The sequence below is a fragment of the Culex pipiens genome, chromosome 3, assembly GCF_016801865.2.
Source record: "Culex pipiens pallens isolate TS chromosome 3, TS_CPP_V2, whole genome shotgun sequence".
NCBI lineage: Eukaryota > Metazoa > Arthropoda > Insecta > Diptera > Culicidae > Culex > Culex pipiens.
Window position 1 is genome coordinate 178,586,743 of NC_068939.1, and position 12,599 is coordinate 178,599,341.

Here is a 12,599-nt window from a genome sequence, read left to right on the forward strand (position 1 = left end):
GGATTGGAAAATTTCAGATCGGACTGATTTATCGATAGCATTGCAGTGCCATGCATTTTTGAGCACTGATCATGTTCAGAAGAACGGATTTTTTCAAATCTCCACTGTCTTGTAAAAATATTAGCAAAGTTTTAATTTAAATTACTTTTTTTAATTGCTATGCTGAGTTTTCAGTCCTTAAAATTTAAAAGAGATTTATTTCGAGCATTTTTTATGGTTTGGGGTTTTTTTCATTTAATATTGGTTACAATTAATTTGTCAAAAACAGCACAAATCTCTCCTCACTCCCCTCTCGTGCAGCACTAATTTGTTGCTTCAAAGGCAAAAAGAAAAAGCTCACCTTCAACCGTCAAGTTCAGGAAGTCACACGTGATGAAAAATAACTGCGCAGCGCCCTTCAGCTTTCAACTTGTGTAGTTTGTTCAATTGCAAGAAAAAGTACAACTACAAAACGCTTGCAGTGATTATGCAAATTGATTTATCGCGCGCAATCGCCATCCGACGGCTGCTATTTAAAGGAACAACAAAAAGGGGTTGTAAATTACCAACAGTCGTGCAAGGATTTCGTTTTTCATTTAGAAATTATTTTTGTGCTACAAAGTTGAGGTGAGGGCATAAAGGTTAGCTATTTTTGTCCACCATTTGCTGGCGATAATTGGCTTTGTGAGTCAAGTGCAGCAAAGGTTAGGTTTGACTTAAGAAAGTAAATTCACTTGCAAACATTGAAAACGCTCTGAAAACAATTAAAAACAAACTCAATTAAATTAATAATCCATTCTCTTGAACTGGCGGTAAAACCAACTGTTGATTGAATTTTCACCACTCATAATTGCTATACCTTCAATCAAGTCAGTGAAACTTTCCCAACAGTCCTTCGCAAAAAAAATCGACCTCACGCCATAAATTTTCAACCCACCTCAAAATAGTCCAACAACAGTTCTAAAAATAAAGCGCAACAGTTAGAAAAATATGCAACAAGCTGAGGCCGGCGGTATGTTGAACTATCCATCCCCCTGCTCAAATTTCCCAAAGTTTCCTAAACTTTGCACGCTGCACTCAATATCTCGTGCGCCACGCGTATTTCGTTCTGTTTGCGGAATAAGGAAAACTTTTAATTGAATTATATCGCGCGCCACAACGCCGCCGACGACGACCGCGTTGCGTTAAACACCGTCAAAGTCTTGTTTGCGCTTTTTGATTGAACTTTGACAGGTACTTGAACGGGGCTGGCAGCAGAAACAAACAGATGTGATTTTTTCGAAATCCCCCTAACGATTAAACAATTTAACGGTCAATTTGAATAATGAAAAAAACTCACCACGGTATTCCCGAATTCACCACATCATACGCGTTTGACAGTTGATTGAAACGAACACAAATTTAGTTTTTTTTTTCGCCTTCACGAAACACGAAACGAAGCTGTAAAATATGGTTTTCAAAACATAGTGGTGAATTTTACATTATTGTGGTGAGTTTTCGATACTTCAAATTGACCGTTTGACTATTAAATAACATCAAACAGAAAGGTATCAAACCAAACCAGTTTAACCCTACACGATGAACACAACTCATCAAAAATTGAGATAACCAGCTTGTCTTCAGTTCCGTTGATCCGCGTACGATATAGAATTGCGATGACACGCCAATGTTGACCAATTGCCCTTTTGCCCAGGTTACGTGCTCCACGTCACCGCGCTCGCCAAGGGAGAGGCCACAGATTGCGTGACGGGCACGGTTTACGGGGAAATGTTTAGCCTCTGAGGGGGAGGGGGAAAAGGGCAACATTTACCCATTTAATCATATTTCCCCGCGACCAGGTCTAATTAGATTAATCATCGTCCTCTGTAGGTTTGCGTTCGCTACCTGAACGGCTTTTGCACGCAATCTCGCGATGTTTTTGCCTCCCCGTGACTAATTTGTCACATACGTACAACACGACACGTGGGCGAGGGAAAAATGAGATGTACGCGCTGAACGGTAATGAAGTACAATTTTAGCTGCCCAAGCTGTCAAATAAGTTAGCTAAGTGGTCTGCCCCTTGGGAGATTTTTTTTTGCGTTTGTAGCAAGGGACTCATCACTTGACTACACCACAACAGAGGTTGTCAAAAGTTTTGTTTTCACAGATAAACAGACGGAAATCTAATAACAGTTTTGTCAGTCATTCATTGATTACTTCCTACTAGAGCCATCTAGTTGTTGATAAGTGACCAGCTTTTCAATAATTCAAATCCACCGTTGAAATTATTTATTGATGGACTGTATAATACATATGTATCTGTTTTCCTATGCTATTTTAGGAATATTATAAAAAAAAATTTAGATATTTTTTTCTGATTATTAATTCTTCAACAAATATGTTTCTTTCGTTTCACCTTCCAGAGTGAGATCGAGGCAGTAACACCGCCGCCAACCCTAAATCACAAGGCGCTGCCTCGCGATGGACGTCGAATCCGAGGGTGTCCAGCCGGTCGGGCCCACCGGGAACGGGGGCCACACGGTCGAGATCAGCGACCCGAAGGCCGACGCCGCCGACAGCGTCCACATCGAGCTGGCCGCCCGGCGGCGGATGTTCATGAGCCAGCCCTCGACGGTGGCCATCCGGCGGCAGCAGGCGGTCTGCGTGCGGCGGGCGCACAAAATCTACGGCACCAAAAAGAACCCCAACGTCGTGCTGGACGGGCTCAACATGACCGTGCCGAAGGGGTCGATGTGAGTTACCATGTGTTTCTGAATCATCGATAATAATGCCAAATTTTCAAGTTATTGACACTTTTAATTCAATTTTAAGATAAAATTATCAATTATTTGATTATTTGAAAATGCTTTGTCCGTCCACCTATAGTTTTGATTTTTTAAAACGTCTGCAAAATTTCCCTATAAATTCGTCTAAGAAACATTTAATTGGTCTTTTCGTTCCAGAAATACAGCCACTCAAATAAAAAAACAAAAAAAATCTTATTAAGACGTTTTCAAATGTTAATACAGATTTCAAAATATGTTTTTACAGGAAATCAAAATTTCATAAAAATTATTCTTTTTTGCCCCTTCTACTCACAGCAACTACTTTAAAAAATCAAACAATTCTAGCTAACTTTTCAAAACAATCAAATGCGCCATTAGGGTGACAAGAAAAAAATAAAATTTCGGAAAATCTCAAGGGATAACCCCTGGCTCGATTCTTTAGGCAATAATAAGTAACTGTGCCAATTTTGAGCCAAATCAAAGCAAAAAAGTGTGGAAAAACATCGATTCGAGATGTTGGAAGCAGATGGCGCGGGTCAAGCCCAATTGTGAGATTTTTCTAGGAAATTTAATTTCCTACAACTTTGTCAAAGAGTGCAAGAATATCCAAGTTGATCCTGAAGAGTTATTAGCAATGCGATGAAAAGAAATCTGCTAATATACTTGAAAGTATATAAAAAAAAGACTTTTTTACTAAAAAAAATCACAAAAAAAAACAGGATCAACTCGAATTGTTTTGCACCCTAAGGCAAAGTTGTAGGGAATTGAATTTCCTAGAAAGAAATAATACTTTGGCAATTTTGAGCGAAATCCGCTCCCAAAATCTAGAAGCGATATTTTTCACATACATTTGTACGATTTTTCCCATGTAAACTTCAACGATAAATAGCGACCCTTTAACCTTAACCGATTTGGCTCAAAATTGCCACAGATACTTATTTTTGCCTAAGGAATCGAGTCAGAGGGTATCCCTGATGTCAATTCATTTATTGTCACCCTAATTGAAATAAAATATGTTCTGTAAACGATTGAAAATAAGGAGTTAATAAAATTTCTTTCCATTGATTGATTAACCAAATGCGTCCACTAATTCTTTCAGCAGTTTAAAAAAAATGTGTTCACTGCAGTTATGATAATATTGATGAAATGGCTACATTTAATCCTTGCAAAGCGTCATGATTTTCTCCGTGAATTTGAATTTGAATCCAAAAATTAATTGCATTATCGGATTCTTTGGACAATTTTGCACACAGAACAGGACAAATTAGTTTCTTAGTTACAAATTTTTAATGATATTGGATCAAAATTCACGATATTTTCAAATTTTATACATTTTAAGTAAAATAATTTCTTAGTAATTCTAGAAATTTTCGAATAATCACCCAAAAATGGAAATGGTGACTTCGAAAATAGATATTTTTATGCAAAAATATATTTCTATTGAGCAATTCTCTCAGATTTCGGTCATTCGATTTTTTTGTATTTTTTTATCAGGCTGAAACTTTTTTGGTGCCTTCGGTATGCCAAAGAAGCCATTTTGCATCATTAGTTTGTCTATATAATTTTCCATACAAATTTGGCAGCTGTCCATACAAAAATGATACATGAAAATTCAAAAATCTGTATCTTTTGATAGAATTTTTTGATCGATTTGGTGTCTTGGGCAAAGTTGTAGGTATGGATAAGGACTACACTGAGAAAAAATATACACGATAATTTTTTTTTGGTGATTTCTAATTTCACTTTTGGTCACTAAAACTTGATTTGCAAAAAAAACACAATTTTTAATTTTTTCTGATATGTTTCAGGGGACATCAAATGCCAACTTTGTAAAAATTTCCAGAACGGGCAAAACATCTTTGACCGAGATATGAATTTTTGAAACTAGTGCCCATGTTTGCCCACTTTAAAAAAAATATTTTTGAAAAACTGAGAAAATTCTCTATATTTTTCTTTTTTGAACTTTGTTGCTACGACTTAGTAGCTGAGATATTGTCATACACAGATTTAAAAACAGAAAAACTGATGTTTTCTAAGTTTCACCCAAACAACCCATAATTTTCTAATTTCGATATCTCAATATAAAACATTCGTAAAATTTCCCGATCTTCTCGAAAACAATATTTTAATTTTTTTTTCATCAAGACTAACATTTTAAAAGGGCGTAATATTGAATGTTAGTCTAGCATGAATGAGACCAATAAAGTTAATTATTTAAAAATAAATAGTAATTATAGATATTATAAAGCATTGATTTGATTGATGGATATTGCATCTGAAAAAAGAAGTTAGCAATATTGTTATCCTAGTGCTATCGATTTCGTTTGGTTATGTGTTGAAATGTTTTTAATTTAGAACAAAATCCAGCTCGATGCAGGTAACTAATACATTTCACGAACGCTTGTCAAATTTTATAAATTTGTAATACGATCAATCGATAACGCTGCAAATCCAATCAGTATGTATCTCCGAGAAAAAAAATGTGTATCGTCAATTAACATCATTTCCAAATCCACCCCAGACTGGTCGATACAACCATATTTTTCCCCCTTCCCGATAAAGCGGATATTTTGGGACACCCTGCCTCCTGCCTCCATGAGCTTAGCTGCGGTCCCCGGTTGGACACATCAAAGGAGTGCGCGCGCGACCCTTTTGCACCAGCTTTTAAATTATTCATCTATTTAAATTGCACCGCCCTACTCTATGAAAATGAAGGTTTCAAATTTCCGCAATATCCGCGTACACTTCCGGTGTACACCCAAATCGGGACACGCACTCGCACAGTGGTAGGGGATGTTGGGATTAGAAAATTTTATAACTTGCAAATCAAGAAAAAAAAATTTAAAATTGATTTTGAATTTTTGTATTCTTTGTAGATAAATTCATCAGAAAATTCTAATAAACGCATTTCTTTTACAAAACCAACTTGAAAAAGTTCCCTAGTCTCCCCTTCCCTTTCCCAAATCCAAACCGTGGGGCCGATTATCCCTGGTGGGAGACTACTAGCCCACTTCCACCAACTCTAGACAAAGGGCGCGAGGGGGGTTGGACGCTCGGAAAAACAAAAGTGGAATTGAAATCGCTGTGCGTCGAGCTGTAATTAATTAATTTTAAATTTGATTGTTTATTGTACGCCAAGTGGAAAAACAGAGCACTGCGGTGGAGGCTAGAGGAAATGTTGTAGACACGCGGCGGGAGATGAAAGGGTCTGCGGTCGGATTGGATCGGTGAAAATTGAAAACCCCCGGCCGGAAGGATTTTTTATTCGAAAAATTTCGGAAACGGTTTATTGAGACACTTGATGTGGGGGGACCAAATGTACGCTGGTGTTTTGAGCTGAACATTGATAAATGTTATCTATTTAAAAGATTTTTCTTTGAAAACACAATTAAAATAAAAACAATTGATAAGGCAGGTATTTTTTTTAAGTTTACACCCACCTATTTGAAATCTTCCCAAAAAATAAGGGGGCAAAAATTTGTTTTTCAAAAAACTTCAAAATTTCATTAGAAATTTAAGTGCAATCAGTTAATATCAATTCAAAATGCTGTCACCTGCGTTAAGAACCATCCCGAGCAGACGTAAATAACTAGGGAATAACATTTTATGATATTTGAAAATACTAGGCCAACAGCATTTTATGTTATTTATAACAGGATCTGTTATTCCTCGTTATGTTTGTTTTGTTATTGGATTGTTATTGTAATAACAGACTAATATAATTTTAAGTTATTTTTCGATCAAATCTTTGTTACTATTTTTTGTAATTTTAAAACTACAGTCGACTCTCTGGCTGTCGATCTTCTCGATATCAATATTGCTCCATCCATCGATGAATTCTTCAGTGCCTTCAAACTGCATGCTTCGATTGGCTTTATACCTCGATATTTTCTCTTGCTTGAAGGATCTCTTCCTCGACGGTCCCTTGGATTCTTTTTGCTATAAAAATCTCTTCCGGTTGTCAACATTGTCACTATCTCATGGCTTGCATAGACATTTTTCTTTGCGAAACGAAGCTTTGAAGGGTGTTTGTTAGTTTGTTTTTGTTTGCTGGACGTTTCCATGATTCTCTCTCATAGCTGGGTACCAAGAGAAACATATTTTCAATCGAGTCTTCATTTTGCATCGATCTGTAAACTGATGATTCTCTTCCTCGACGGTCCCTTGGATATTGACAACCAGAGAGTCGACTATCATCCTAATAACAAAAAATGTTATTCCAAAGTTGTTTTGGCTTTCAACCAATATCAGACTAATAACAATTTTTGTTATTATAACATTATCTGTTATAAACCCTTATGCAAAAATGAATTTTCAAGAAGATTCTATAACACTTTCTGTTATTTTAACAGTATTTATTATTGAAATGGCATGAATTTTGTTATTACCGTCTCCCCGAAATTGTTAGCATGTTTCCCGGGCAGACGGTAATAACAAAATTCATGCCATTTCAATAACAAATACTGTTAAAATAACAAAAAGTGTTATGAAATTTTCCTGCAAAATCTATTTTTGCATAAGAGTTTAATAACAGTTTATGTTATCATAACAAAATTTGTTATTGGTCTGATATTGGTTGAGAGCCAAAACAACTTTGGAATAACATTTTTTGTTATGGAAGAATACCTCCAACTGTTATTGGGATGATCGGATTAGTTGTTAAAATAACAAAAAATAATAACAAGGATTTGTTCGAAAAATAACTAAAAATGTTATTTGTCTGTTATCTCAATAACGATCCAATAACAAAAAAATCATAACGACGAATAACAAATCTTGTTATAAATAACATAAAATGTTATTGGCCTAGTATTTTCAAATATCAAAAAATGTTATTCCCATGTTATTTCCGTCTGCTCGGGTTGAATTTCTTAATTTTTTTTTCAATTTTTAATAATAGTTTGATGCACAGTACTAAAAATAAACTCTTTTTCGGTAACATTTCTGTTTTCTTCAAATCTAACATATTTTTTAACTAATAATTGCAAAACAACTGAACTTGTGTAAATTGCATTTTAAAACGCTTTTTTCATTCAAATGTTGAGACTGGTTTGTTATTTAAATTTTTCATGTTTCATTTTTGTATAAAAAAAAGTCTCCAGAAGGTTAATAACAAATCAAAACTTATGAAAAATTTAAGATGGGTGAAATTACAGGTACTTTTTCCTACAGAAAACGTCCTTGATCCCTTTTTTTGCTCTTTGCATTGAAGCGGCCAGACCTACCCTGTAGAGTTTACCGCAAATACGAATCTTTGACCGAAAAATCTACCAACCTTAAACAATTTTTGTGCAACATGAAGAAAAACTAACATCATCAATCATCATTCCAGATACGGCCTCCTGGGAGCGTCCGGTTGCGGCAAGACCACTCTTCTGTCCTGCATAGTCGGCCGAAGACGACTCAACTCGGGCGAAATCTGGGTGCTCGGAGGAAGACCATGCTCGCGGGGTTCCGGCGTGCCCGGACCCCGGATCGGCTACATGCCACAAGAGATTGCTCTGTACGGCGAGTTCAGCATCCGCGAAACGCTCATCTACTTTGGCTGGATCTGCGGCATGAGCATAGCACAGGTCGACGAAAGGGTCGAATTTTTAGTTAAGCTTCTTCAACTCCCGAACGCGTCCCGGTTTATCAAGAATCTGTCCGGAGGTCAACAGCGACGGGTGAGTTTAGCGTCCGCTTTGCTGCACCAGCCTGAGCTGTTGATTCTGGACGAACCTACTGTGGGAGTGGATCCGGTGCTTCGCCAGAGCATCTGGGATCATTTGGTGGAGATTGTGAAGGACAACAAAACTACGGTGATCGTCACGACGCACTACATCGACGAGACCCGCCAGGCGCACATGATTGGGTTGATGCGAGGTGGCAAGTTCCTGGCCGAGGAATCACCCGCGGATCTACTGGCCAAGTACCAGGCTGAAACGCTTGAGGATGTCTTCCTTAAGCTGGCCGTGCTGCAGAACATGGGCAAACGACGCCGGTCGTCGATCGCCCAGGAGGTCGTGGAGCAGATTCGCGTTCCGGCCATCGCGAACCCCGCGCTGGACCTGTCCTCAGAGGAAGATCACGGAGAAATCTCCGGCGAATTCGGTGATAACATTTCCATGTCCTCGCGAGGTCCCGACTCGATCACGCCGGAAATCCAAGCTCCTCCACTGCCTCCCGAGGAGGACACCAAGGTTCCACTGATCGAGTACTTTAAGTTTGTCAACCCGAACATCATGCGGGCACTGCTGTGGAAGAACATCATGTGGATGTTGCGAAACGTTGGGTAGGTCTTTATTGCTAACTAAATTTGTTCACATTACTTATCACAGCTTGCTTTTTTCAGTGTAATGCTGTTTATCCTAGGACTGCCGGTGGGGCAAATTGTGCTGTTCTGCTGGGCGATAGGACACGATCCGGTGGGCTTGAAGGTTGCCGTTGCCAATTACGAACAGACCCAGGCTAACTTCTCCCTGATGGAGTGTCCCTCCTTCCCGGGCTGCAACTACAGTATGCTGAGCTGTCGCTATTTGGAAAATTTGAAGAACAAAAGTATCGACGTGCAATTCTACCAAACCGAAGACGAGGCTCGCGAGGAAGTGTCCCACGGTCGGGCTTGGGCTTCGCTCGTCTTTGCGCACAACTACTCGGAAGCGGTGGTAGAACGGTCGGAAAACCTGAGGAACATCAAGGACTGGACGCTGGAGGCGGCTACCGTTGGCGTTAGCATGGATATGTCGAGTAGGCTCTTTAAAGATAAACTGATCATAACCTGTAACTAACCTCACTTTGTTTCCACAGATCAGCAAATTGGAACTCTTCTCTTCCGGGACATCCAGTACGCGTACCTGGACTTCATCCAAGGTATCTTAAAGGACTGCGACGTCAACCCGTCGAATGGACGACCTCCGATCCAGTGGAACACGCCAATCTACGGAGATCGGGATCCTAACTTCACCGACTTTGCCGCTCCTGGCGTGATATTGACGTGAGTTCCGACTAAAACTCTTTTTTGTTCAGCTCTACAGCAAAGTTCTACCTTCCAGGATCATCTTCTTCCTGTCGGTGGCGTTGACTTCGGGTGCGATGTTGATCGAACGTAACGAGGGCATCCTGGAGCGTTGTCTGGTGTACGGCGTAACCGGGGTGGAGATTCTGTTTTCGCACGTCATCTCCCAGCTGCTGGTCATGTTCATCCAGACGGCGATGGTGATCGTGTTCAGCTTTTACGTGTTTGACATTACGCTTCGCGGCGAGCTGGCGTCGGTGGTGTTGATGACCGTGCTGACCGGACTGTGCGGAATGAGCTTTGGTAAGAGATCGCGATGTTCTTGAAATTTCTCTATTTAAACGATTTTCTTCCGTCCAGGGTTCGTCATCTCGTGCTCGGTTGACAGCGAAAGATCCGCGGTGTACATGGCGATGGGAAGCTTCCTGCCGATCGTGATGCTGTGCGGTATCATCTGGCCCATCGAGGGCATGCACCCGCTCGTGAAACCCTTCTCGATATTCTTGCCCCTGACCAAATCTACCGAATCGGTCCGTTCGATAATGCAGCGAGGTTGGATGATCGATCATCCGCAGGTCTACATGGGCTTCGTCTCCATCACGATCTGGATCATCATCTTCCTGACCTTGAGCATACTGCTGCTCAAGTTCAAGAAGGGATAAGCCGGGGGTTTGCCAACTACGCAGATTATTTTGCTCAAGCTCTAGCTGTACACTATTTGAAGGCTTTCTGTAGGGTAGTTTTTTTAAACTGTTTTAGCTGTTAAGGGATACTTTTGCCAAGTATGGAAATCTTGCGAATTTTACACTTCATAGGCCAAATGATTAGATTTTCTGTGAACAGAGAACTGATGTGAGGTAATTTTAGCAATACTAGTGTTTGTTTAGTTAGAACAGACAAATCGAGCAGTGTAAATAACCCAAATATTTATTCTTAGAAAACTCAAATCCCAAAAAAAACAACAATCTCTCTAACCCAAAACAACAATCCCCAAATTTCCCCCCTCCCTGGTTTAGTTTTAAGATGTGTGATGGTATGTATCTCAGAGTTTCTGTACTTGTTACCAACCAACGTGCCTTCCCTCCGCGGAGCGAGGCACTCAAGTTAATAAAACCAGTCTACATGAAAACCCCACAATGGCAGAGCGCTTTTCATTTCCACCCCCACAACTTCCGGTCATCACCACCGTCTGGCGATGCTAATTGAAGATGGTCGGTGTGATTAATTCGCCCATCCGCAGCACTTCCGGACGGACTCGCCGGAGGATTTAATTAAAGCGCGGAACTAGGATGTTGATCGTTAGAAGGATAAAAGGTAATCTGAAGCAGATTCCACGTCCCAAGGCATTAGGATGTGGAATTTTCCTGTCATAAAGCTGCACTCGGTTGTTCAAAAACTTAACTTGAAGTTGTTCAAAAAGTAAACTTTACAAACTGTAATTTATAAAAGATTATTTCCAATTTAGTTCAAATTGTTTAAGATGCATCTTCCAACTATTTACTCAACTCACAGACGACGCTGAGCAAATGAGCACCGCGATGATGCGGCTCATTTCCGGTGAATCCGATGCAAATCCACGCCCGATTTGACACTGCAATTTGCTGCGCAGTTCATCTTGCCAACACCAAACCCACAGGAGACTATTAATTCCCGTCTGATTGGGTAATTGATTAATTGTTGGTACTACGGCGCAACTACCAGACGGCGACTGAAGCTGGGCAAATCCAGCAGTGGTTCCTAACAGTTAGTAGGATTTGACCATTATAATTGTATTAGTGTTTTTTTTTTATCAAAAACAAGCAAATTTCATATCTTGATCTTTTCTTAAAAATCTGAGGCAAACAATTCTTTTTTCTTAAAATGGTAAAACGATTGCATTATGAATGCTTGAGCAACAGATTAAGAATTGCAAAGAATACTGTTTTTTTTCCAATAAATTTGGGATATTACTCGAACCTATGATATTTTCATTTTTTATTTTTAAATAACAGGAAGGAAACAGGCAAGTTCTACTTTTCAGGATGACTTTTCAGCATTAGTATCAACAAGTTCTTTTTTCTATGTTTTTTTTTTGTTTTGAACGGCGAACTTACTTAAATCATGGATGTTTGACACTAGATATTTTAAGCATTCATCGAATTTATCCAACTCGGATCGGAAAAATGTACGTGCTGAAAAATTCTTCTTTTTGGAATTTGTTGCACAACGTATCATTTTCAAATTTGATTATTTACTCAAAATATTGAATTGCGCAAAAGAAACATTTTTGAAAAATCTAATTTATGGATATGTTTTAGATGCTTGGAAATGCAATCTTGTGAGCCACAAGTTGGTCAAAGAGTTTTGTCAATTAAAAAAAAAAGTTTGAAAAACGAGGAACGATTGCAAAACAAAAACTATGTTTGACTTAATTTTAACACAGAAAAAAAAATCATAGTAATATTGCATCTGGGAAGGGCTTTATTTTGTATGTCAAATGTGTAATTATACCACTTTTCTTGCATAATGTCACTTTTTCAGTCTAAATTAATGTATAATTATACCAAAACGAGGAAATATTCAACCTTCTAGAATCACTCCTTCAAAATTTACACATTTTTTTACTGTGTATGTTTTTGTTAAACATGTTACCTGTGTAATCACCAAGTGTAACAATCTCTAAACAAAAAATATTTCGAAATGATCAGAAATATCCTATCAATTTGCTCAAAACATACCAATGGTTGCTGAGTTTCAGCGAAGGAAATTTTGTTTGCAGTATTTACTGTGCATTACAATTGATTGATAAGACCAGTGATCCTCAGCCGGCTAAAGATCGTGGGCCATTTTGGCAATTTGCCGTAGTATCGGGGGCCGCA

The 12,599-nt window shown here is 38.9% G+C and overlaps 1 protein-coding gene across 1 annotated transcript in view; it reads left to right on the top strand.

Annotated features, from left to right (window-relative positions):
• Positions 1-10,873, top strand: part of LOC120432355 (ABC transporter G family member 20) — a 50,043-nt gene extending 39,170 nt beyond the window's left edge. Inside the window, exons 3-8 of the mRNA XM_039597544.2 lie at positions 2,382-2,711; positions 8,077-9,018; positions 9,079-9,473; positions 9,534-9,720; positions 9,779-10,044; positions 10,102-10,873. Of these exons, the coding sequence (XP_039453478.1) occupies positions 2,440-2,711; positions 8,077-9,018; positions 9,079-9,473; positions 9,534-9,720; positions 9,779-10,044; positions 10,102-10,403 (2,364 nt within the window). The 5' untranslated portion in view covers positions 2,382-2,439 and the 3' untranslated portion in view covers positions 10,404-10,873. The remainder of the gene's footprint in view (positions 1-2,381; positions 2,712-8,076; positions 9,019-9,078; positions 9,474-9,533; positions 9,721-9,778; positions 10,045-10,101) is intronic.
• The last annotated feature ends 1,726 nt before the right edge of the window (positions 10,874-12,599 follow it).